A 27,807-nucleotide genomic window follows, 5' to 3' on the forward strand; every position below is an offset into this window, starting at 1 on the left:
AACCAATAGTCAGGAGAATTTACTTTGACTAAACTGAGTGGCAATATGAAGCGAAAGGAATTTAGAGGGCATGTATGTTATCAAAATAAATTTTTTGGCAGTGAGAAAAAAAGAACGCTAAAGACATAAGGAGCATGAATACTCAGTCTGGAAAGTTCTGAGAAGGTTCTGCTTTGGCAATGATCTAGGCTGTTTCACACCAATTCTCCCTCTGATAACATGAGAGAAACTGGATAAAATATATTAAAAATATCTGTTAAGAAAGCAGCAGTGCTATTAAGATAGTGAGAGCTCGGGTGTGGGAGATGCAGAAGAACAGGAAAACAAGGTATGCGAGCCCAGCACTTGAAGCTTTCCCCCTCAAGGTGACTGCGGACTTCAAAAGCAGTATCTGTGGCCGAGAACCTGAGCAACAAAGCTTTCAGGAGCCTCACAATGACACAGAGAGAAAAGTAAAGTTCAGGGGCTGCTGGGGATGATGGGTGCTAATAAATACCCCAGGACTTTTGATTCATGCCAAAAGGGATACACACTGGGAGAAAGGGTAAACTGGAAAAAGAGCAGGCACCCCAAGGACTGCATCCTGGTTAGATTATGGTGAGCTGCTCCAGACCAATACCCACCAGAGGAAAAGGGAAGACCCCTTCATCCAGAGCCTCAAATTACTGCTACAATTTTTCACCCATACCATCTAGCATTCGACAAGGAAACAAAAAACAAAAATAAAACTAGGCTTACAAAAATACAAGATGGCATAACCAAGAAAAAGAAAGACAGATAATAGAAATGGACTCCCAGAGAGTACAGTATTTCTTGCTATCAGACATTAACTTTAATCATAATTCATATATTTCAGAAATTAAATAACAAGATAGAATATTTTAGCAGAGAACTATAAGCTAGGCAGAAAGATGAAATAAGTATTCTAAAAACACTGCTAAAAATTGTGAGGTGTGATAATGATACTGTGATTATATCTTTAAAAGAACTCTTAACTTTTGAGAGATACACTATAATATTTATAATGAAACGATATGATGTCTTGAGATCTGTTTCAAAATAACCCAGGATGGGTAGGATGTAGAAGGAACAAGATTGATGAAGAGGTGATAATTAGTGCACCTGGTACTGGCATATGGGAGTTGATTAGGCTCTTCTACCTCTGTGTATGTTCGGAATTTTCCATAATAAAAGATGTTTTTAATAGAGTGGGGACAAAAACATTTATCACAGATTTGTTACCTATTCTGAAGTACATGACCTAATAATTATTCCTGCTGGGTATCACTGTAAATGAGCCTTTAAATATTACTTCCTGGGGCCACTTAAAGATCACTTACAAGAACAATACAGAATGTGGTTACATTGTAGAGATTAAAAATATATCCCTACAGAACAGTAGGAAAAAACCCACCTGTCCTAATGGTATATGAGCAGATACTTGTAATTGGTATATAACCCTATGGCAGTCTCAAAGAATTCAAAAGAAATAAATGTGGTTTTTTTTTTTAAGATTTTTTTATTTGACAGAGAGAGAGAGAGCGAGAGCAGGAACACAAGCAGGGGGAGTGGGAGAGGGAGAAGCAGGCTTCCCGCGGAGCACGGAGCCTGATGCGGGACTCGATCCCAGGACCCCGGGATCATGACCTGAGCCGAAGGCAGACGCTTAACGACTGAGCCACCCAGGCACCCCAAAAGAACTAAATCTTAAAGATTTGGATGAAAGTAAAAACTTGTTCCTGATAGCTGTCAGATGACTGAAAACAATGACCTTCCTAAAGACAAACACCAATGATGAAGATATGTTTGAAGAGTAAAAAGAATTGTTTTATTAAATGTGAGGGCAAGGAAGCAGAATTGATTATTTCTAGGGACGCCTGGGTGGCTCAGTCGGTTAAGTGTCTGCCTTCAGCTCAGGTCATGATCCCAGGGTCCTGGGATCGAGTCCCGCATTGGGCTCCCTGCTCTGCGGGGAGCCTGCTTCTCCCTCTGCCTCTGCCTCTCTCTCTCTCTCTCTCATGAATAAATAAATAAAATCTTTAAAAAAAAAACTGATTATTTCTATAATATGCCATTTAAGTCTGTGTCACTAATTAGAAAAATAGTCAAATCAAAATTCTACAAATGAAAAGTATAATAAAATTAAGACCCTAGCAATAGATTAGCATAGCTAAAGAGTATATGCAACTGGAAGATAAACCCAAAGAAAATCACCAGATTAAAATCCAGTATGCAGGAGCACCAGGACGGTTCAGTCGGTTAAGCGTCCAACTCTTGATTTCAGCTCAGGTCATGATCTCAGAGTCGTGGAATCAAGCCCTGCGTCAGGCTCTGTGCTCAGCATGGAGTCTGCTTGTCCCTCTCTCTGCTCCTCCCCCTGCTCTCGCTCTCTCAAATAAACAAATAAATAAATAAAAATCTTAAAAAAAAAAAAAAGACCCACACAGTATGCCAATAGGATGGAATATGCAGAGAGTAGTGTAAGAGATGCATGAGATATGTGAACACGTCTGACACTCTACAACTGGAGACCCACAAGAGGAAGACAGAGAACGCAGCCAACTCAAGTATTTCCAACACAGACCACAAAAGAGGGCATCAAGATACAGAGCTCTACAGTCCCAGATGGAATAAATACAAATACAACTATGCCCAGTGTAGCAAAACCCAAGACAAAATGATGTATCAAAAGGAAAACAGAAGTCATGGGGCGCCTGGGTGGCTCAGTCGTTAAGTGTCTGCCTTCAGCTCAGGTCAAGATCCTGGGATCGAGCCCCACATCGGGCTCCCTGCTCAGTGGGAAGCCTGCTTCTCCCTCTCCCACTCCCCCTGCTTATGTTCCCACTCTCGCTGTGTCTCTCTCTGTTGAATAAATAAATAAAATCTTTAAAAAAAAAGGAAAACAGAAGTCAGGAAACAATAGAATAATATCTCTACTGACTTTTACTTCTATGCACAGTGAAAAACTATCCTTCAAAATGAAGGCAAAATAAAGAGATTATTAAGAGAAATTCATCAGATCCACACTCAAGCAAAGTTCTTCTGGTAGAAGGAAAATGATCCAAGATAAAAGCACAGACATACAGATCGGACAGAATGGCAACAAAAGATATTAAAATGTATCAAAATGAATATTTTATGTTTCAAACAATAACATCTTTTGGGATTTAAAATATAATGAAAATGCACAACAAGGGGTGCCTGGGTGGCTCAGTCCTCAAGCATCTGCCTTCAGCTCAGGTCATGATCCCAGGGTCCTGGGATCAAGCCCCGCATCGGGCTCCCTGCTCCACGGGAAGCCTGCTTCTCCCTCTCCCACTCCCCCTGCTTGTATTCCTTCTCTTGTTCTCTGTGTCAAACAAATAAATAAAATCTTAAAAAAAAAAAGCACAACAATAGCACACAAGACATGAAGGTGTTAACATGGAGATATAAAGTAATTATTTTCCAGAATCCATACACACAATAGTTTATATCAGAACTTGATGATCCATGGGTGCATACTGTAATCTCTACAGTTAACCATGAAAAGAATTATGCAAGAATGTATAACTAAGGCTAATAGAAGGAAAACAATAGACACAACCAATTCATACAATTATTAGTACCTCTGTAAGTGTATATGCTTCTTCAGCCGTGCATTCAGCCATTGCTGTAGGATTGCTTAATGCAAATATTATAGGCCTTTCATTGATATCAGCCATGGCTTTGATTACACTAGGAGTGAAAAGTGGGCCAGCTCCTGCAACTCCTATAATACATAAGGGGAGAGAAAAGCAACTTCTTTACATGTACCATAAAACAATTCTTATCAACAGCATTTCTACAATAGGTTTAATACAACAAAAGCACAGATTTTGTATTGCTGAGAAAATGCCATTGGGAACACAATCTCAAATCTGAAAACAACAATAAAATGCTAAAAATTTTCACTAAAATATTTATAGTTTACCCCAAACATAGTAAATTGTAGGAAATAAAAAAAAGAGTATGACTATCTCCACCACTGTCTAATTAAGATAAAACTTGCTACAACATGAATGAACCTTGAGGACATTATGCTAAGTAAAATAAGCCAGTCACAAAAGGACAAATACTATATGATTCCACTTATATGAGATACCTAGAGTAGTCAAATTCATAAACACAAAAAGTAGAATAGTGATAGTGAGGGGCTAGGGGAAAGTATTTGTTTAATGGGTACAGAGTTTCAGTTTTACAAAACGAGTTTTGGAGACCGGCTGTACAACAATGTGAACGCACTTAACACTACCCAATTGTACACTTAAAAAGGGTTATGATATATGCAACTGATGAATTACTGAGCTCTACATCTGATACTCATGATGTACTATATGTTGGCTAACTGAATTTAAATTAAAAAAAAATGGTTATGAGGCAAATTTTATGTGTATTTTACCACAATTAAAAATGAATTCTAAAAAGATAAAAACTTGAATCTCAAATGTTAAGTTGTTGAACTCTGGTGTTCATTACAAAATAATAGGAATTCAGAAGGGATAAAAAAATCATCTTGACTAAAGCAATCTACTTTCTTGATGCAATTTAATGACCTTTTCTTAAGCCCCTACAATGCCTCAGGCACTGCATTGGGCCATTGGGATACAAACATGAATACAGTGCAGCTTACAGTTGAGAGAAAAACAAAGTAAGCAGAAAACGAGAAACCTGTAACAGGTGCCAAGTATGCAGTGTTACAGAAGCATGAAGAGTACTTAGCCCATGATGGGAATCTGGGGATAACCAAGCAATACATCATTCGAGTACTTTTCCAGTTCATCTAGTAAAAAGACTTATATCCAACAGTCAAAATAATTATTTTTCAATTCCCCTTTATAAACTGATATGTAATAAAAATACTGATCTAGAGGCTAGAGTTTTAGTGCTTGCTCGGTCACTCCTGGCTGTATGAAATATTCACAAATCTTGGGCAAGTTGTTTAACATCTCTGTGCTTGTTTTTCTTATGTAAAAAAGGAATTTATATTCAGTGTTTCTCCATGTAGAAGTGTGTGGACATATTTTTAGGAGTCTATGAGTTCTAAAAGAATTAAACATTTTTAATTTTTGTTTCCTTGACCCTCCAGAGATAGAATCCATGGACAGATTCTTAGGTTTTCATATTAGTTTTGAGAGAAATTGACTGGGTGATCTTCAAGATGTCCTCTTGCTCTAAGAAATTAAGAGTTCTAATCAATGAAGAAGCTAATGACCATACAAACTTATTGTTTGTGACTGTTTTACTATTTAGCATTCAATAGGGCTTCTACATGAAAGTGACAAAATTATTAAAAACTTACGGATTCAAATCTTACAGCTATATAGAAAATGAAATAGCTCCTCTTTTAAAGACTTCTACATTTTCTGGGGCGCCTGGGTGGCTCAACTGGTTAAGCGTCCGACTCTCGGTTTCAGCTCAGGTCAAGATCTCAGGGTCCTGAGACTGAGCCCTGTGTCGGGCTCTGCGCTCAGTGCGGAGTCAGTTTGTCCCTCTGCTCTTCCCAACCCTCCTACCTCCCCTACCCCCCACCCCGCTCACATGCCCTCTCTTTCTGTCTCTAAATAAACAAAATCTTTACAAAAAATAAAGACTTTTACATTTTCTGGGGTGAACCCAATGCCATTTTGGCATATTCTGAAGTCAGCTATGCAATGTCTGACTCTCATAACATACCAAAGCTTTCTGCTTTGTTGCCAATGCAAAGCTTTGACCCTGCATAGGACTTTCTTGGTTCAGTCTGTCCTATGACCTTGGTCTTCTTCAGGTTTTGAGCACAGTAGTCACACCAACTCTAAAAGCAAAGCATGATCAATTGCACAGCTTCCCGCACTTAAGAGTACAGGCAAGGGGCGCCTGGGTGGCTCAGTCGGTTAAGCGTCTGCCTTCGGCTCAGGTCATGATCCCAGGGTCCTGGGATCGAGCCCCGCATCGGGCTCCCTGCTCGCGGGAAGCCTGCTTCTCCCTCTCCCACTCCCCCTACTTGTGTTCCCTCTCTCGCTGTGTCTCTGTCAAATAAATAAATAAAATCTTTAAAAAAAAAAAAAAAAGAGTACAGGCAACATTTGTTAACTGAACTTTACACACTATGACCAAAAAGCTATCACAGAAAAACACATTATATGCTGAAAGCTAGACAAAATAGGTCATTTCATTTTTAGTACTCCTGCATGGTAGTTATGACCAGCAACATAAAGTTAAGTGATATGATGACTTGTCAACAACTCTACTTACCAATTATAGCTGAAGGCCTGAGTATATTTACTGCATCTTCAAAAGTATCAGGTATATTCCCCGGGGCTGAGTGAGCAAATGGTTCCTGATGACTCTCTATTTTAGCTTTCCGCCCCTGAATTTTTGAGAAAAATACAGTATTTTTTAGTAAATGCTTACTGAGGATTAATTGAAAAGACATCATTATGAGTCACATATTGTTTCTACACTAGGAATATCTTTTCATTCTCATTTACTTTCCTCTTCAGCCTCTATCTTCCAATTCTATCTTGCCGTGTCCACAAAACCCAGATATAAACATAAATCCCGTCATAAATAGAAACTTTCTAGTCCCTGTCAAAAACTCATTTACTTTGTGAAGTGCTTCTAAATCCAATATGGCACAAAGGCTTGGAATCCCTTATCTGGGCTAGATGTAAAATATTTTCATATTTTATAAAGGTATTATGGTAATATATCAAATATTATAAATTCCCCCACCATGGCACACCAAACTGAACAAAATTTAGTACACTAAGTACAAAAGGTCAAGATTATTAATACCGTCTCTGGTTTTGCTACCAGATAAGTTCAAGTCAATCAGATTTGTTACCAATTTCAAAAAAAACTTTGGGATTTCAGAGCTTTTAGGATTTCAGAATTGCAGACAGACATCATGGACTTGTACTAGCAAGAGTTCTGAAATAAGAGGAACAGGGAATTCTGGTTCAAGATGGCTGAACGAAGAAATGTGTTTTCCTCCCAAAATCCTAAGCCAAAAACTATGAAAATTAAATCTTTAGTAGTGTTTCAAGGCCAGGAGACATACCACTGACAAACTAGAACAGCGAAGAATTTCTCAACAATTTAAAGTGGTCAAAAATATATCAAATGCAAAAACCAACCAGGCTGAGAAATCCACATCCTTATTTTGGCAAAAGAGGAGACCCCACTGCAAAGGTGAATTTTTCCATCAGAACTCCAGGATAACCCCAGATAAGAACTAGTGGGGTCTGGGAAAAGCAGCACACTATCATCAGCTGGATGGGAAGTTAATTAAAGGACTGACATATAGGCACAACAGATCCAGGTTCTCAGGACAGGGGCTCTTTATGCTTGCCCCCAGGAGGATCACAGCTCTCCAATATGCAGGTTCAACAGGAAACTCTCAAAGTCTCAAAAAGGAGGGCAGTGTTTGGGTCAGCAGGAGAGTCTAGACGCCTAAAACCCATAGGTCAAGCTATTCACGCACCCTAAAAGAAGAATATACCCTGAACTTGCAGATACACAGGGATTCTCATTTGTGCTAGCCAACAGCATCCTCATTCTAGATTTGACTTGGTACAAATATAAAAAAGAAACAAAAAAACATTTGTGAAAACCAACACCACAAAAAGAAGCACCAAACTGTGTACCAGTAAAAATACGTATTCTGCCAATAGCCTTCTAAAAGTACAAAGTTTATAATCCTTGTATCTTATATACAAGCAAATACAGTGGTTATAGCTCACTTGGAAGGCAGCCCAGCTGAATGGCCAAGAGCACAGGCTTCACAGGCTGCTTGGATATGACCTTGGGAAAGTCACCTGCCCTTTCAGATCCTCAGTTTCCTTATTTGTAAAACTTCACAGAATTTTTGAGACGATTAAATGAGATACCTGTAGAATCTTATCACAATGGTCTGGTATATTTTAAACTACTATTTTAAATTATGTATAATTTAAGCACTCAAGATTTTTCATTCACACACTTTTTCATTTTATTTTCTGTACCAACAGTTGTGAGTATTAGTTAAGAAGAAAAGATTTCAGAACTGAAACAAAGTACATTGAAATAAGCTTGCTCCAAAGAGGTATATTTCAAGTAACTGCTGTATGTCATTATATACAGCGAAAAGACAACAGCATTGTGTACTGGATAGGTTCAACCATGAAATGGTTTACCTAACGTGTTACACAGTATAAGATAAAATGCATTTAGTAAGCTACTAAAAATGGCAATCAATGCTAGGAAGGCAGGCAGATGCAAAGGATACTAAATTAATCTGGGCTGGAAGCTCTTTCTTATCCATGAGCTGGTTTCAGGAAAGGGTCCGTGGATTTCTCTCACACTGTTACAAGGGATTAAGATCTCTAAATGGTTAAGGAATTTCTGCTCAAATGTCGGATGTCCTGCTAACGATTTAATTAGAAACTTCTGAGTTTCAATTAAAAACCTAGTTTTAGAAAGGTCAAATACAATCTTAATTGTATGGTTACTTGATCTCTTAAGAGTCAGAGAACAAAGCAAGAAAGAATATGGCTGGTGCCAACACGGAGATTATGACTTACTGAGTATGAAGCAAGAGTCTTTATAAAAGACAAAAAGGAGACTGGAGGATTTCTGTTGAGAATATACTGGAAGGTCCCCAACTGATACAATCTAGATAGTTCAGTATGATACAATATTTTAAGAATTGATAATATTTTTATTTTATTTTTTTTTAATTTCTTTTTTTTTAAGATTTTATTTATTTATTTGAGAGAGAGAATGAGATAGAGAGAGAGAGCATGAGAGGGAGGAGGGTCAGAGGGAGAAGCAGGCTCCCCGCCGAGCAGGGAGCCCGATGCGGGACTTGATCCCGGGACTCCAGGATCATGACCTGAGCCGAAGGCAGTCGCTTAACCAACTGAGCCACCCAGGCGCCCAAGAATTGATAATATTTTTAAAACATCAAACTAAAAGTATCATTGTAACAACATTCTTTTGCTTCTCCAAGATTTAAATAGCTTACCTTAAATAATAAACCAAACTTGTCAACCATCCAAATTTTCTTTTGTGCCTCTTCTTCTGAGAGGCCATTTTCTACCATAGCCATAACTATGAGATTTGCAATTCCAAGAGCAGCCTGTCCAACAAAACATAAATTTAAAAAATAAAGACCAGGGTATAATACAATGCTTGAATTATTTTATATATGAGGATTATACGTTATGAGGAATATTTGGTTTATTCCCTCACAAATCATGCAAAAGTTGATTCTTCATGATATTCTCTCTAAACATAGTATTATCTCTAAACATTTTAAATTACCTACGTTACAATAGAGATTTTCACTTCATACAAGATCCCAACAAAATTAGAAGCTCATTATGTCACATTTTTCCAATTCTAAAGGAGAGTTTTAGTTTTAAATTCTAAAAGCTTACAAAAACTTACCTCTCCTGCTCCAAGGAATAAGATTTTGTGTTCTGAGAATGATTTACCAATAACTTTTTGTGCTGCAAGAAGACCTGCTAGAGCTACTGCAGCTGTTCCTATAAAGAAAAAAAAAAGATTTTTTAAAATGATTTATTTATTTTGGGGAGAGAGAGAGCTCATGAACGGGGACCAGGGGGAGGGCAGAAGGAAAGAATCTCAAGCAGACTCCCCACTGAGTGCAGAGCCCAATGCAGGGCCTGATCTCATGACCCCGAGATTATGACCTGAGCTGAAATCAAGAGTCGGACGTTCAACCAACTGAGCCACCCAGGTGCCCCCCAAAATAAATATTTTTTTAAATAAAAAAAGGGCAGATTAAAAACATTTAAAGAAGGAGAGATCAAAAACCTAAGCTTTTCTTTTTGCTTTACCTTGAATATCATCATTGAAGGTACAATACTTTTCTCGATATTTTCTCAAGAACCTGAATGCATTATGATTTCCAAAGTCTTCAAACTGAATAAGTGTGTTCTGTCCATATCTAAAAACAGCAAAATCCATAATGGCTGTGTTGAAAATACCATTATTAAACAGCTTTCCTGTCTAATATTCCTTATGATCCCATTTAAAAATAATGTATCATGTTAGTCCATTTAAGGCCACCTGGCAATTTTCAGAGCCTGTGAAAACTGGAGTCGAAATGCAGAAATCTACTACTCATTCAGAAAAATTTATGGGGTGAATCTATGGGATATTAATCGGTATAAGCGATTTTCAAGTGCCTACAAGGTTGCCCAGCACATATAAGCATGAAATAACTTCCTAAAAAGAGATTTTTATTTGAGTCTCATAAAGTATATATTTGATATGTGTAGTCTCGTTATATTAGGAGTTAAACAGCAACACAGGAAAGTATATATTAAATAAGAGGTTAAAAAATAATTTCTGTAGGAGTTCACTGGCATTCAAAAAAAGAACCCAATCATCTGGGGTAAGGGAAGGCTTGAAAAGGAGGTAAGACTTTATTTGGGCCCTCAAAGAACAAAAAGTAAAGAGGTAGGAAGAAAAACAAGGTGTATTTTGGTGACCCTGAATTTTCAACAGTCAGGCTATATATTTCAGGGTTTATATGAAAGGATCAGGAGAAGTTGGTTAAGGTAGGTTGGGGCCAGATAAGGTAGACTCTTGAATGCAAAATTAGGGAATGGGGATTTTATTCTATATCTGATACAGAATCACTGAAGGGCTTCAGGAAAGGAAAGACTCTCTAGGAAGGACAGACCTGCCAGGGACAATGCAGCACATTCTGGTGTGTGGAGAAGCAGCTAGAAGGCTCCTCTGGTATGGGGACAAGAAAATCTGAGGGAGAAGCCATGGGAAGTCAAAGGGACAATTATGAGACATTAGAATGAACAAACAGAACTTGATAAGGACCACCTAGATGTAAGGGAAAGGCTGTTCAAGTGCCAGGGCAATCTGGATGACTAAGAAGATACTATTTGATTGTCCAAGGTAGGGAAGTGAGGGAAGGGAGGAGATGGCAATTTCTGGGAAGATGAAAAGTTTAGTTTTAGGTATGTCAGCTTTAACTCTGAAAAGGCATTAATTTTCTAGTATGTTCTATGTACGAGCAATGTAAAAGGTAGGGCTGAGCTGGATCATAAAGAGCTTGGACTTTACCCTAGGACAACAGGGAACCACTGAGAGATTTCAAGCAATAGAATGACATGATGAAGTGCACATTTTTAAAAGATTAACACAGAAGTAAGGTGAAGATGAAATGGAGAGGAGAGAAATTAGAGGCAGGTTTAGAAGCATCCTGGAGAAAGAGGAGGATCTGCAGAAAGGCTGTGGCAATGGAAAAGAGGAGATGTATCTCTAAGGCATTTAAGTGGTAGGACCATCTGGGTCTGAGGACTGATGGACTCTGGAGAGGGTTGACGGAGAAGGAGGAAGAGTCAAAGATAATATCAAGAGCAAAATTTTGGCCAGAGTGTGAATGTTGCTGCCATTAATAGAGGTTGGCTAAACAGAAGACGGGCAGTTTGCTAAGGGAAGGAGTTGTTTTGCACACGAATATGAAGAAGCAACAGAATGTCTAGATGGAGGATTCTGTGTGTTAGAACTGAATAGTGAGGGTCTGGCGGGAGCGGGGAATGCACACTTGCCACATGAAGTCAGACAACTCAGGAGAGCAAGGCAGAATACAAAGGGTGTCACCAGTCTCAATACATCTAAGCAGGCAGGACAGAACCCAAGCTCTCAAAAATCTAATCTCCTTCTATGCATCTTCAAAAGAGATAAAGAAAAACAAAACTGTGGTTCCTTTCTTTTATTAGTTAAAGACGCTTTCATTTACTCAAACTTAAAAAAAAAAAAAAAATACCTGTCAGTAATGGCTTTCATAAACTCATCAATCAGGTCATCATAACGTTGTGATCGATCTCTTTTCTGATATAAGCCCATGTAAAACGGATCTTTTAAGAGTGCCTATAAAATAGACCAAATGTAATAATCATTTTGTTACATAACCAGCTTAAACATGTTCTATAAAGCAAAAATTGCGAAATAAAAAAATTACTAATGTAATTTTTAAAACCTTACTACATTTGTTCAAGAAACTCTTAAGAGACTTAATTTATTATTTGTATAAATATTTATAAATAAATTTATAAATAAATAAAATGTTATTTGTATAAATATTAAAAGTACAGCTTAAGACAAAGGCTAACTTTAATCACAAAATTTTCCCATCTTATATATTTTTTTTAAAGATTTTATTTATTTATTTGAGAGAGAGAGAATGAAAGAGAGCACATGAGAGGGGGGAGGGTCAGAGGGAGAAGCAGGCTCCCCGCCGAGCAGGGAGCCCGATGCGGGACTCGATCCCGGGACTCCAAGATCATGACCTGAGCCGAAGGCAGTCGCTTAACCAACTGAGCCACCCAGGCGCCCCTTCCCATCTTATATTATCTTTCAAAGAAGAGTGCAGTAAAGCTTTCATTTTTTAAATATGGGAGGGAGATCGAAGGGGGAAACAGTCTTACTCACTGGATTATCGGTTCCTACATCAATGCACACAGGCAGGCATCTATCCGGCCGTATTCCTGCACAAGCAGTATACAAACACAGTTTCCCCACTGGGATTCCCATTCCATAGACACCCAGATCTCCGAGGCCCAGAATTCTCTCTCCGTCAGTCACCACAACAGCCTTAATTGCAAAAAATATATATAAATTAAAAGTTGTCAAAAGTGGGGTACTAAAAAGCATTTGAAAAAAGATTCTCTGTTTATTTTCACTCTCATTTTTAAAATAATATTGTTTCTTGACTAACTACCAAAGTAAGCCAACCAAGCATATTTAAAATTCTAGGATTTCTAGAATCTAGGTGTAAAATAAAGATGAACTAGATCTGATTTCCCTTTGTCTTTGATTTAGAAACAGAATGTTTCTGACTGGAGGATCAGCCTATAGATCTTCACAAAAACTAAACTGGGGAGAGGCAGGCAAACTTCTGATAGAGATTAACCAGAAAAAAAAAACCAGGTTAGAAATGAACAATATGCTGCTCCCACATAATAACCTAGGCCAAACAAGAAACACCTTAACAACAGTGGGGGGAAAAGATCTAAAATAAAAAATATACTTATCTTCAAGGTTTGAAGATGATACTATGAATTTAATTATCTGGCTAAATTTTTTCTAGATTATTAGAACTCATGATTATTCATCAAAGATTATTTTGGTGAGGAAGACATGTTATAAAGGCAAGTAAGATTACTGCCTGTAACAAGCACTAAAGGCTGCCAAAAGATCTTAAGTAAATCATTAGATTTTATTTTATGAAAGACAGCCAGATGGGCCAGATTTATATTTATGACATTTGAAACTCTAAGAGTTTTATATTTGCTTAAGGATCTAAATCTATCTGAGATTTAGAAGAAAAAAGGTGTCATAAATCCTCTCACCACCCACCAAAATGAAAGCTTTTATGGCATTTTATTTTCTCTACCTAGAATAATATTAATAGAAACAGAAAAGCAATAGAGAGGTGAGAAACACCAGTGGCATCAACAGTGACAGGTTCACCTGGTGAACTAACTCCCATTTCATTCCCAGAGTCGAACTCTGTACTGGTGACCCAGTTTGCAATTATTACTATCATGATCTCCTCAGAGCACAAAATCTGCATGTATGCAAGTGCAAAATAAATCAGAGCAACAGTGAAAACTATTCTTGGAAATTCAGAGGTAACTTAACATAGAAGGGAAAAAAAGATTATGAAGAGGAAGTTTGTGCTGTTAGTAGTACCTTAACATGATTTTCTGGCCAGTTATCCACAATTGATCTAACATGACCTCTGTCTGAGATTGAAATAAATAATCCCCTGCAACAGAACAAAAACACCTTTGCATTTCACAACAGTTTTTTTGTTTTCTCCTAAGTTTTTGTTCATAACTGGAATATTTAGATATTTTAATAAAACATCAAGACAGTATCATTTCCAAGCAGATTTGGCTAAATCACACTGGATTATTTTCAAATATTTTCAACTATTCCAAACTGTAATTGCATTGCTCACACAGTAGCTGCAACAAAGATCATTATTAAATGACATGATTGTATTACCCAGGAAGAATCTCGATACATCTCCGGTAGAAAGCAGTATAAAAATAAACCACCAATGCAGGACAGCATAATAAAGCTATGTAAACTACTATTAAAACTCACTAAAACTGAAAATTTGAAATTTGAAGGAGCAGGAAGGGAAAGAAGAAAAGCATAGTAACTTCACACAAAAGAGGATGTCCTCGAAGCATTAGGAAAAAGTGAAAAGTTATTTTAAACACACTGTGTATTGTTATCCAATTGAGATAAATCATCCAGATTTTTAAAAAGGAAGAGAGGAAGGGAAGAAGGGGTGGGAGAGAAACATAGGTTGTAGAAAACAGGTTAGGTAGAGATGAAGGCCAACAGGCGCCCAGTGCCTTCACACTGGTTCTTATACTTAACTTTCTCATTGGTATCTCAACTTTGGCATTACTATCCTAACTCAAATCAGTTTAAACAGTTTCTCAACCATAGCTGAATAATATAGTCATCTGATGGGCTTTTTAAAAAATGCCAGAGGCCCCACCCCCAAAGATTCTGACTTAACTGACCTGGATTTTAGATCAAGATTTACTGACCATCTTCTATGCAAAAAACACAGTATCTGCCCTCACCGCAAAGCCATATTCTTTATGCTTCATGTCCGTTCTGAGCGCTGGGTACACATCAGAACTACACCAGGAACTTTTATGAAACACCTACATGGGGGCTCAACTCCAGACTGACTGAATCAGAATCTCTATAGGTGGGGCCCAGGCATAAATATATTTTTAAGTTTCTCCTTGTCCTTTAATCTGGATTGAGAACCACTAGAATGAAAAAGAACTATAAAAGAGCTGAACAGCTGGGTTAACGTAACAAATTGTTTAACACACATTAATTGATGGCAGCACATAGAACAGACAGTGTTCTCAAAGTGTCTTCCAGGGACACCTGCAATACCGTCACCAACTGTGTTCATTAAAATCCAGACCTCCACAACTTTCTCTCTTTCATTAGAATCTTGGGAATGGGGGGCGCCTGGGTGGCTCAGTCGTTAAGCGTCTGCCTTCAGCTCAGGTCATGATCCCAGCGTCCTGGGATCGAGCCCCACATCCGGCTCCCTGCTCAGCGGGAAGCCTGCTTCTCCCTCTCCCACTTCCCCTACTTGTGTTCCCTCTCTAGCTGTGTCTCTCTGTCAAAATAAATAAATAAAATCTTAAAAAAAAAAAAAGAATCTTGGGAATGGGAAGGAGAGGAAGGTTGGCACAGATCAACATTTTAAGTCCCACAGCTGTTTTGTACACACATTAAAGTCTGAAAGCCACTAGGCTAGATGAGGGGAGAGTGAAGATCAATGCTATCATGCATTGTCTGAAGGTCTACATTTGTATCGATATGTAAGCAGGGCATGGGAAAGGTGTGAGGACTGTTGAAAATGCTAATAGATTAGAGGAACGCAACAAGAAAACACAAATTAATCATAAGTTTACAAAGAATTGTCCCATCAGTTCCTCATCTGACCTTCTCAGATGCTCTTTAATAGGTACTAGCATCCCTATTTTACGAGAAAACAGATTCAGAGGGAGAAAGTGACTTATGGAAAGACTTAAGTAGATGCCCATTCCCGTACTCTTTCTATTTAAAATATTTGAGGTGCTAGAACTATTTGAAATTAAAATTTGGAGAAGCTCATAAAAAAGAACAAACAACAGAGATTAAAGCCAACAAAAAAATTAGAATCTTTTAATGTGGGCAGACTGTCAAACTGACATTAATGATAACTCTGGAGAACCTGCCACCAAAATTAATAGTACACCCCCCCATTTTTGTACAGAAATGCACAGTTCTTCTACCAATCATAACAACTTGCAGAAGATTAGGAATGAATGTTGCCATTTCTACAAAAACAAGATGTGAACATGCTGGGTTTTTATTAACCCCTTTTTGTCCAAATTAAGCTTTTGTGAGGTGGGAAATGTGATTGACATAAGACTGTAATACATAAAGGAGAAATGTGAGAGGTGTTAGGGAGTGCAATTTTTCCTATACAATAATCATTTACAAACATATCTTTAAAAATAAGCCTTACTTAGGTCTTCTAAAGATGTGTCCATATTGGGAGCAGGCAAGACCCACTGTTGGTGTATATACAATTGGCATCAGACTTTCAATATCATCTTGCAGAATTCTATAAAACAACTTCTCATTTCTTTCTTGTATTCCCATTATATAGATGTATCTGAAAGTAAGCATAGTAAATAATGTCTACATCAGTCAGCATTTACACTCAAAGTTTTGGCCTTTAGAATTAGAAGTTATATGTAAACATCTAAAACTGAGGACTCCCCTTCCTACCAGAAAACAAAACACTAAATTATCATTTTTAACACCAAGGGCAAAAATTAACAAAAATAAAAATGTTCTTAAATGGCAGATGATGATAACAAAAAAGAGGAGGAGGAGAACAGCAGAAACAACAGCTAACATTTATTGAGCCCTTACTGTGAGTCAGGCTCTGTACCAGGCACTAGAAATGCAAAGACTACCAGGAGACCACCCTACTCACAAGGAAATAACCTTCAAGGTGACTGACATGTAAATATGGAAGCAAAATAAAGTGGCATTCAATCAGAAAGGATGAATACCCAACTTTTACATCAACATGGATGGGACTGGAGGAGATTATGCTAAGTGAAATAAGTCAAGCAGAGAAAGTCAATTATCATATGGTTTCACTTATTTGTGGAACATAAGGAATAGCATGGAGACATTAGGAGAAGGAAGGGAAAAATGAAGGGGGCGGAAATCGGAGGGAGAGATGAACCATGAGAGACTATGGACTCTGAGAAACAAACTGAGGGTTTTAGAGGGGAGGGGGGATGGGGGATAGGTTAGCCCGGTGACGGGTATTGAGGAGGGCACGTACTGCATGGAGCACTGGGTGTTATATGGAAACAATGAACCGTGGATCATCACATCAAAAGCTAATGGTGTATTGTATGGTGACTAACATAATAAAAAAATATAAATAAATAATAAAGTGGCATTCAATCAACTATTTACTAAATACTATGTGCCAGGCACTATGTTGGACTCCCAGGACGTAAGAAGTGACCCCTGTCCTTATGGAGTTAGAATCCAGTAGCTTAAACGCGTTATAAGGTCCATACAGAGTACAGCGGTACCACAAAGGCAAAGGTAAATTTGTATACATATATAATAAATGGCTTTTCAAGAAAAAAGTTTAGAAAACTGGGAAATGTTGACTTGAAAAAACCAATGACAGGGCGCCTGGCTGACCCAGTCAGAAGAGTGTGTGACTCTTGATCTCAGGGTTGTGAGTTTGATGTTGGGTATACAGATAACTAAAAAAATAAAATAAAATAAATGAACTTAAAAAAATAAAAAGCTGTAGATGCTTCTACTTTTAAAAAAGAAAAAAAGAAAAAGAAAAAAGCCAGTGATCATCTTGAATTAAGTATGTGTAAAATGGACTCATTACTTTTTACTCAAACTTGTCTCTCCTATTATCATCTGACCGAATGGGGATCTGAGATCCCATTCTTGATTTCTTCCTCTCCCACTCTGTCTTACCCTAGTCTAATAAATCAACAAGACCTACAGTGTCCACATGCTAAATAATTTTCAAATATACCTATAACTCCCCTCCACCCTCACTCTGTCCAAGCCAACATCATTTCTCACTTGGGCTACCTCAAGAACTTTCTTTCTTTCTTTTTTTAGAGGTGGGGGCAGAGAGAGGAGAGTGAATCTTCAGCAGGCTCCACGCCAGCATGGAGCCCAACTCAGGGCTCAGTCTCACAACTCTGCGATCATGACCTGAGCTGAAATCAAGGGTTGGACGCTTTACTGACTGAGCCACCCAGGTGCACCACTTTAAGAACTTTGCCCCCCTGCTCCAATCTATTCTTCTCTTAAAACAATAACTCCGACCATTTCTATTCTCCTTGAATGCCTTCCAAACACCCATTAAATAGGCTTATGCTTCTAAAACAGTTAATAAGACCTCTGCCTACTTTCTAGCCTCATCTTCCTACTGAAATTACTTCAGTTTCTCAAATGCACCACATCTCCTACCTCGGTGTTGCTATATACAAGGCACCCTTTGCCTGGAACACCCTCCATCCATGCACAGTCCCATACTTACACTCCCTGAATGAAACACAGGTGGCACACTCTCCCTTTCTGACCATTCCCCTCCCCCACCACACATAATCTACACAGATTTTCCTGTTTTCAGGTCCCTCAACACCCTACTCCTACTTCCGCAATTCTTACTCCACCTCCTCACTTTGTCTTCCCTCCAGCCCGGATGATACCATGAGCTAGGGACTATTGCCTTATATAAATCTGTATTTCCAGTAACTAGCAAAGTTAATGGAATATAAGTGGTGTGCAAATATTTGGTGAACAAATAGGGAGAAGTGATTCTATTTATAAGAGGAACAATATTTTCTATGTAGCTATTGCAGACATAAATAATACCAGTAGGTTCACTTTCACTTTCATTTCACTTTGATCACTCTTCTGAATGCTTCCCACTGGATCTTGTCCTCACCTAGGACTGTTACAGCTCAGAAATCTCGAATGCCACTAATGCAGTACTTTGATCATAACCCTCTCCCCTTTGGCTAGCTATATAATGCCCCACTTCACAGTTCTTAGGGAGACCTCTGACTTCTGGATCGCTTCATTTCCTCCTGTTCTATTAGGCTCCCTCCTGGCCTCTCTTTTTTCCCCACTCTGGATCCCATGATCAAGCCTCTCACTCTCAACAAATCTTCACCACTGTGGAACACCCCCGCATCTTTATCACTGCACTACCCTGCCACAGCGTCAGTCTTTTCCAGCCATGAACCCCCTGAAGGCAAGGGCTGAATTTCTCATTTTTGTAGTTCTAGAGCTTAAAACAATGCCTGGCACATAAGAGCCCTGAATGAATATTAGCTGAATGAATTAATGTAGCATCTTTGCCAGCCCAGCAAACCCCAAACCTGAATTACTGTTACATTTTACCTTTTCTGTGGAAAAATAACATTGCTGGGCAGAATGGCATCAATACAAATAAGATTATGCCACTAGGCCTTCCGGGCCTACCCATGCCTTTAATCTGTCCTTGTTCAGCTTCACTTTTGGCTAAATGGCTGTTCTAAACATTTATCACTCTTCTTACCAATTCTAATTAACCTTGGTCCTTATAAATCTTAGCCACAACCTTCATATTCTACATCATAGAGAGAATCAAGGTCATCAGGTGGGATGAGATCTCACAAACTCTGCTCCACCACCTACATACACCACCTTCTTACCTGTGTCTGTATTTTATCTTCAATCTCGCCTCAGAGAATGAGCTGTTCTTTTTTCTTGTTCAAGGCCAGCCTCCACCTCTGTACTCAACCCAGTGCTCTCTATCTTTGCATTTGACCCTATGAGCTCTACTTTTGCACTTGACCCTATGACCCTTTCCATTCTCTGGGATCTTGTTCTATCAGTTACCCTTTCTTCTGGGCTCATTCCTCACAGCGCAAGCACCTTCAACTTCCTTCTAGCCTGAAAAATACCACCCCCCCCCAAAATATAGTCCCCAAGCAGGACTATAAACCCAAGTCTTGCTTTACTTACTGTTCAGTGTCTTTCCTATCCCCTTACCTAACTTCTTGAAAAAGTGCATTTCCTTTCCTCTCAATCATTTCTCAGTCTATTGTACTCTTCCTTTTGCCCTGACAGATCAAAGAAACCACTCTCACCTGTCATCAAACAATAATTTCCCATACTTAACAAACCCAAAGGATATTTCTAATTCTGCATTCAGACTGATCCCTCTACACAGAATACCTTGCCCTTCTTTCTCCTTTTACCTGCCACCTGTAACATACTGTTTAAAACTCAGCTCAGGCATCACCTCCTCTAGGAAGCTTTAACGGACTCCCTAAGTTCGGCTAGTGGCCGAACTTTCAGAACATCCTCTGCATGTACCTTTTTGTCATTGTTCTGCACATTGCAGTATAAAGTACAATGATGATCACAGTATAACTACTGATGAGCTCCTACAAGGCAGGGCTGTGTGTTACTGGGGTGGCAACACATTCTAGTTCACCTGGGACAGTTTCAGTTACTTCTCTTTTTCACTCCCCTGGATTGGATGATATATTAAATGGTCACCTGTCTTTTACCTACTTTACAACCTCAGTGGTTAGTACAGAGGCACACACAAAGTAGAGGATTAATAAAAGTTGTTGAATAGAAAGGGTACAAATCAGATGATAGCTTTTGCTTCTAACATTCCATTCAAGGCTGAAATGCTCTGTGATTTTAAGCTTAAAAATAGATTTCTGCTAAATTTTACAATAGTGAACACAAGTATTCAGTGAAATAAAGGAAACATAATCATTATAAAAATAATAGTTAACTGCCTAAAACACAAACTTCATTACAAGACTGCATATTTCTTATACAATAATAACCATCATGCTCCCAATTTTTCTGATCAGAGCATCAATAAATAACTAAACATCTAATCAACTCTTACTTTTCCAAAGGGCCATTCAATTTTTTCACGTTTCTATGAAATCGTAAAGCTTGAATATCTTGTGTCTCTATTTTGGGAGGTAGAAGTCCTTGAAGACCAAGCATTTGTCGTTCTTGTAATGTAAATGCCATTCCCTAAAAAGGAGAAAAGGATGAAAATTTATTGCTTACTGAGGTTGCAATGGTGCTATCCTACAAAATGTAATTTAAATGTAAATTTTTTTTAAATCAGTAAGATATCATTTTGCCCAGACTGTAAAAAATTTGTAAGACTGATCACCTCTAGTGTTGGTAAGGGTGTGGTAAAAGAGTTACTCTCACATACCATTGCTGGAAATGTAAACAGTTTTAAGTTTCTAGAAGACAACTTAAAAATATTCTTAAATTTTAATGTATATACACTATTTCTAGACAGCCATCTTAGAGAAATATTCATACACAAAATAAAGAGGCATATACAACAAGATTAGTTATAGTACTGTTTCTAGTTCTCTTGACTATTACAAACTAACTAAAAGTCCATCAATTCTGCAACAGTTAAGGAACCTATGGTATTTCCATACCATGACACACCATACACTTAAACAAAGATCTCCAATTATGTAGAAGTATCTTCCAGACACATAGTTAAGGAAAAAAAGCAAGCTGCAAATCAAACACACTCAATGTTGACTATTATGTTCAGAAAACCCCCATAAAATACATATTACACACAGATGCCTGCATACATTAGAAATGAAATTAACAGAATACAGCTTGAAAGAACACAGACCAAACTGATGACAGAAGCTACCCTTAGCTAGAAAGAGGTGACGCTGAGTTGAAGGGGGCAAAAGAAGCAATGATACTTAGGAAGAAATTAACGTATGTCATAAGAAAATCTTTTCCAATTTCTGATATTCAGTTGTGTGTTAAATTCTTTTCATCCAACTGATGGCAGTGCAAATGCCAGAGTAAGGACTTCCCAAATCTTTTCCTCTATAAAAGCAGTAAGAACACTGGCCAAGTGATCAGAATAAACTTCTTCAGAATTCTGGAAACTAACCAAAGGCTTCATCAATCAGGGAACATTCTATTCAAGAAAAACAGCTGAATTCTCAAAAGAACAGCAAGCTTTATGACATTTTTATTTGCCTTATTCCTATGCTTCCCTCCCCAGCTCCATAGGAGCCTAGAAAACAGCAATCACTATGAAGCAATCGCTTTGAAAAACAGCCTGGCAGCTACTAGAGAGAGGCTAGAGATAATTCGAAAACCCCATACTCAGGAAATTTGTCATTATTTGACTTGTCTGGTGGTTCAGTGGAAGACCCCACTTGCAAGGCTATCTTTATTTAATCTGATTTGGAGTTCACCCAGTGTGAACAGCTTTTTCTCCAGAAGAGCTTGTTGAAAACAATCAGAGGTAATTATTTAACATGGCAGCTGCCTAAGGCAGTGGATGACAGCTGTGGCAAACAATAGGTTAACCAAAAAGCTGAAAACGAAAAGCTGAGGAACAAAATGTCCACATGGTGAGTGGGAATTTGAAAAGCTTGACATATTCCTAAGAATCTAGACGGTCACCGTGAGCTACAGGCAAGTCCAGGAAAGATTTGGGAAGGCCCTTAGCTCCCACCTCTGGCTAACCTTGAGCCTCTGTGTAAGCAGGAAGTGAAGGCTGATGTGTAGTTGTAAACTGCCTAAGTCCTAAAGGCATGCCCCAACATGTACACAGAGCCCTTAGGTATTTAAGTCTCCATCTAGTCATTAGTTGACCACTAAGCTAACAAAGCAGACTTTTGTGGGCATATCAAAACAAGAATAAAGACTTTAAAGAAGTCGTTCAATTATAGTTTACACACATTAAAAGAATTAGTTCAAAAATGTCACTAAATAGACAACAGCAATACAACAAACCCGGAGGAATATCCGGTTTCCAGAGCAGCCACATTGTTGAATATGTCCAGTTTTCAACAAAAAATTGTAAGACATGCAAAAAGACAAAGTCTGGCTCACGCACAGGAAAAAGGGTAGTTAATAGAAACTGTCCCTGAGGAAGCTCAAACATTGTACTAACTAAACAAAGACTTTAGTGATTTTAAATATATTCAAAGAACAAAAAGACACCACATCTAAAGAACTAAAGGGAGGGGCCCCTGGGTGGCTCAGTCGTTAAGCGTCTGCCTTTGGCTCAGGTCATGATCCCAGGGTCCTGGAGATCGAGACCCACATCGGGCTCCCTGCTCAGCGGGGAGCCTGCTTCCCCTCTCCCACTCCCCCTGCTTGTGTTCCCTCTCTCGCTGTCTCTTGCTCTGTCAAATAAATAAATAAAATCTTAAAAAAAAAAAAAAAAGAACTAAAGGGAAGTACAAGAATGATATCCAACTACAGCATATTAATGAAAAGAACCAAATATAGAAATTCTGGAATTCAAAGTACAATAACTGAAATAAAAAAAATTCAGAGGGGCTGAACAGCAGATTTGAGCAGGTGGAAGAAAGGATTGGCAAACACAAGAAAAATCAATTGAGATTATCCAGTTTGCGAAACAGAAAGAAAAAGCAATGAGTGAATATGAACAGAGCCTCAGAGACCTGTGGGACACCATCAAGTGTGCCAACATATGCATAAGAGGAGTCCCAGAAGGCAAGGAGAGAAAAGGATAAAAGAATATTTGAAGAAATAATGGCCAAAAGCTTCTCAAATTTGGATGAGTAACATTACCCCTAGAAGAAACACACATCCTAGAATCTCAACAGCTGCAATCAGAAAAAAACTCAAAGAGATCTACACCTAGACACATCATATTCAAACTGTTAAAAGACAAAAGAAGAAACGTGAAAGCAGAGAGAAGTCACTCATCATGTACAGGGGATCCTCAAAAAGAGGAACAGCTAATTTCTTAACAGAAACCACAGAGGCCATAAGGCAGTAGAATGACATATTAAAAGTGCTGAAAGAAAAAACTGTTCACCAAGAATTTCTGAATCCTTACAAAATTATCCAAAAATGAAGAAGATATTTAGATATTTTCAAATAAAAATAGAGAACTCGTTGTTGGCAGGCCTGTCTCACAAGGAATATCAAAGGGAGTCCTTCAGGCTGAAATAAAGACACTAGACAGTAACTCAAATCTACATGAAGAAATCAAGAACACAAGTAGGATCACCATATAGGTAAATATAAAAGTCGGTATCAATGTATTTTTTTTTGTTTGTAGCTCTTCGTCTCTCCTACCTGACTTAGACAGCCACACACACATAATGTGCCTGGGTGGCTCAGTCATTAAGCGTCTGCCTTCGGCTCAGGTCATGATCCCAGGGTCCTGGGATCAAGCCCCGCACTGGGCTCCCTGCTCAGTGGGGAGCCTGCTTCTCCCTCTCCCACGCCCCCCTGCTTGTGTTCCCTCTCTTGCTGTCTCTCTCTGTCAAAAAATAAATAAAATCTTTAAAAAAAAAAAAGACAACTACACAAAGAAATAATTATAAATCTGTATTGATGGTCACACAATGTATAAACATGTAATTTTTATGAAAAAGCAGACAAAAGGAAAGGATGGAACTATACAGGAACAGTTTTTATTTTTTTATTATTATTTTTAAAGATTTTTATTTATTTATTTGATAGAGAGAGACACAGTGAGAGAGGGAACACAAGCAGGGGGAGTGGGAGAGGGAGAAGCAGGCTTCCCGCGGAGCAGGGAGCCCGATGTGGGGCTCGATCCCAGGACCCTGGGATCATGACCTGAGCCAAAGGGAGATGATTAACAGCTGAGCCACCCAGGCGCCCCTACAGGAACAGTTTTTATGTACTATTAAAATTAAGTTGGAATCAATCTGAATTTGACTGTTATAAAGATGGTAATTATAATTCCCAGGACAAACCACTAAGAAAATAAATCAGAAAATGGCAGTAGAAGAAGTGACAAGGGAATTAAAATGGTATACTAGAAAATATCAATTTAACACCAAGGAAGGGAACAATGGAGAAAGAGAGGGACAAAAAAGACAAGACACTTAGAAAACCAACAGACATAATGACAGACATAAATTGTACCTTATCAACCATTATATAATGTAAATGGATTAAAATCTATAATAAAAAGGCATGGATTGGCAAGATGGAGAACATGATCTAATTTTATGCTGTCTACAGGAGACACACTTTGATTCAAAACACAATTAGGGGGCGCCTGGGTGGCTCAGTCGTTAAGCGTCTGCCTTCGGCTCAGGTCATGGTCCCAGGGTCCTGGGATTGAGCCCCACATCGGGCTCCCTGCTCCGCGGGAAGCCTGCTTCTCCCTCTCCCACTCCCCCTGCTTGTGTTCCCTCTCTCGCTGTGTCTCTCTCTGTCAAATAAATAAATAAAATCTTTAAAAAAAAAAAAAAAAAACACAATTAGGTAGAAAGTAAAAGGATGGAAAAACATATACCATGTAAATAGTAACCCAAAGAGAGCTAGAATGGCTAAATTAACGACAAACAAAATAGATTGGGAAACACACATTGTTCACAGAGAAGGACATTTTATAATGATAAAAGGGTCAATCCATTAAGAAGATGTAACAATTATAAATATATACGCATCTGTGAAAAAGGTCCAGAAATACATGAAGCAAAATCTGACAGAATCCTAGGAAGAAAGCCAAGTTGGAGACTTCAATACCTCCCTTCCAATAATGGAGAAAACAACTACACCGAAAATCAGAAGAAAACAGAAGACCTGAACAACACTATAAAGCGACTAGACATGACAGACGTGTATGGCACACTCCACACAACAGCAGCAGGAATCGCATCCTTCAAACCAAGTGCCCACAGAATATTCTCCAGGACGCACCACATGTTAAATCATAAAACAAGTCTCAATAAATTTAAAAGGATTTAAATCACCCAAAGTATGATCTCCAACCATAATGCAATGAGATTAAAAATCAGTAATAGAAGGTAATTTGGGGAATTCATAAATACATGGATTTTAAACAACACACTCCTAAATGACCAATTGACCAAAGAAGAAATCACAAAGGAAATTAGAAGATACTTGGAGATGAATTAAGACATACATACCAAAACTTATGGGGATGCAGTGAAAGCAATGCCCACTGGGAAATTTATAGCTGTAAGCGTCCACATTAAAAAGGTAGAAAGATCTCAATTCAATAATCTAAACTTCCACCTTAAGAAACTAGTGGGGGAGGGCGCCTGGGTGGCTCAGTTGGTTAAGCGACTGCCTTCGGCTCAGGTCATGATCCTGGAGTCCCTGGATCGAATCCCGCATCGGGCTCCCCGCTCAGCGGGGAGTCTGCTTCTTCCTCTGACCCTCTTCCCTCTCATGCTCTCTCTCAAATAAATAAATAAAATCTTTAAAAAGAAAAAAAAGAAACTAGTGGAGGAGAGAAAGAACAAACTAAACCTGAAGCAAAAAAGAAGGAAATACAAAAGATCAGAGTGAAAATAAATGAAATAGAAAACAGAAAAAACAACTGGAAAATAAATCAGTGAACCCAAAAGTTGGTTCTTTCAAAGGATGTACCAAATTGACAAACCTTTAGCTATACTGGAAAAGGAGAAAAGGGAGGAGAATGAAATCACTAAATCTTTGCACCTCATGATTCTCCTTATAATATTTCACCTAAGGCTGGGATGTATAAAAGAGGTAAAACCCAAACTGTCACCCTTACTTCCTTTTCCCACGCTAGTACAAGGCTAAAGTGGAAAAGCTAAACTTCATTCATTTTTTTAAATTATTCATTTATTTATTTAAGTAATCTCTGCACCCAATGCGGGGATGAACTCATGACCCTGAGATCAAGAGTCGAATGCTAAGCCAGCCAGACACCCCTAAACTTTAGATTTAAATGAACTAATTAGTTCACTTAAAGGTGCTTCACCTACCCTACTGCCAAAGATAAATGAGTTGGCTACACAAGGTGTCACTGCCTATCTCCTACTTAGGTTTAAGGGACACTCAAAAGCGTTTTATTTGGGGTGCCTGGGTAGCTCAGTTAGTTGGATGTCCAACTCTAGATTTTACTTATTTATTTGAGAGAGAGAGAAAGAGTGTGAGAGCAGTGGGAGGGACAAAAGGAGAGGGAGAATCTCAAGCAGACTCTGAGATGAGTGGGGAGCCCCCCCACCCCAGCCACCTGTCCCACCATGTCTGCCCTTTTCTCATCTATGCCACAGCAATACCCTCCCAATTAACATAGTGGAAGTGTGCCTCCTTTGGCTGATCCTGAAAGATCCCCTGAGCTATTTTCCTTTAGACACACCCAGTTTCTTCACATAAGTCATTATTGATGAAAATCCGTTAACTAGATTTGAATGTATAGGTACACACTGGGAAGAAAGAAAAATCTCCTTCTATTTGTTTCCCTCCAAGTGCAGGTAGAATAAACTGTCAGGAATTACGAAGTTACTAAATACCTACTTACAAAACTGCTAACTAATAACTAATGATTCATAATGTCAAGACTGAAAACGATATTCAACAATAGCATCATGGCTAACTAAATTATAAAACATCCCCTGAAAGGAGTTACTCACACTTACATAGAATTCACAGTGACTAAAGTAGCTTTATAATTCTCCTTTTTCTCCACAACAGTCTAGGGTAAGAAACTGGGATCCAAAGAGGTTATATCTACTCTGAAGATTACAAGCCTGTAAGGGTCAAACTGGGTCTCTCTTCAGTCTCTGTGATTCCAAATCTACCTACTGGACTATTATGCAGCCATATACAGAAAGCTTATGAAGGATCATGGAGATTACTTATAATATACTCTTCCCAGTAGTAAAATGGCATATAAAATTGTATCCTATGATCTTCAAAGTAAATATACTTTTTTTAAAAGATCTTATTTATTTGTCAGAGAGAGAAAAAGCACAAGCAGGGGGAGCGGCAGGCAGAGCAGGCAGAGGGAGAAGCAGACTCCCCGCTGAGCAAGGAGCCCGATGTGGGACTCGATCCCAGGACCCTGAGATCCTGACCTGAGTGGAAGGCAGCTGCTTAACTGACTGAGTCACCCAGGTGTCCCAGTAAATATAATTTTAGGGGGATTTGGTAAAATAAAAACAGATGATATACTGGGATGGTAGGTATGTGATTTTTCTTTCTTTTATTAGTCATAATATAATTATTATTTATGCAAAAAATAAGAAAAATTTGAATTCGTTTACTATTAGAGATCTAGCCAGGGTAAGTTAAAATAAAAACAAACAAAACCCTCACAGAACTAAGAACCATAAAACCAGTGCTCCAGGTACA

General features: G+C 38.5%; 1 protein-coding gene across 3 annotated transcripts in view; it reads right to left on the reverse strand.

The window, feature by feature from the left end:
* Positions 1 to 27,807, reverse strand: part of ME2 (malic enzyme 2) — a 74,582-nt gene that overhangs the window by 34,991 nt on the left and 11,784 nt on the right. For all 3 annotated transcript variants that reach the window (XM_064577585.1, XM_064577584.1, XM_045886692.3), the window contains exons 3-12: positions 20,558 to 20,691; positions 16,097 to 16,246; positions 13,726 to 13,801; positions 12,463 to 12,624; positions 11,798 to 11,901; positions 9,843 to 9,952; positions 9,430 to 9,527; positions 9,005 to 9,118; positions 6,253 to 6,367; positions 3,609 to 3,751 (exon numbers count right to left, since the gene is read on the reverse strand). In XM_064577585.1, coding sequence (XP_064433655.1) covers positions 3,609 to 3,751; positions 6,253 to 6,367; positions 9,005 to 9,118; positions 9,430 to 9,527; positions 9,843 to 9,952; positions 11,798 to 11,901; positions 12,463 to 12,624; positions 13,726 to 13,801; positions 16,097 to 16,246; positions 20,558 to 20,691 — 1,206 coding nt within the window. The remainder of the gene's footprint in view (positions 1 to 3,608; positions 3,752 to 6,252; positions 6,368 to 9,004; positions 9,119 to 9,429; positions 9,528 to 9,842; positions 9,953 to 11,797; positions 11,902 to 12,462; positions 12,625 to 13,725; positions 13,802 to 16,096; positions 16,247 to 20,557; positions 20,692 to 27,807) is intronic.

The sequence above is a fragment of the Mirounga angustirostris genome, unplaced genomic scaffold (assembly GCF_029215605.1).
Source record: "Mirounga angustirostris isolate CCGP_5_RB_7025 unplaced genomic scaffold, mMirAng1.0.hap1 SCAF_14, whole genome shotgun sequence".
NCBI classification, from domain to species: domain Eukaryota; kingdom Metazoa; phylum Chordata; class Mammalia; order Carnivora; family Phocidae; genus Mirounga; species Mirounga angustirostris.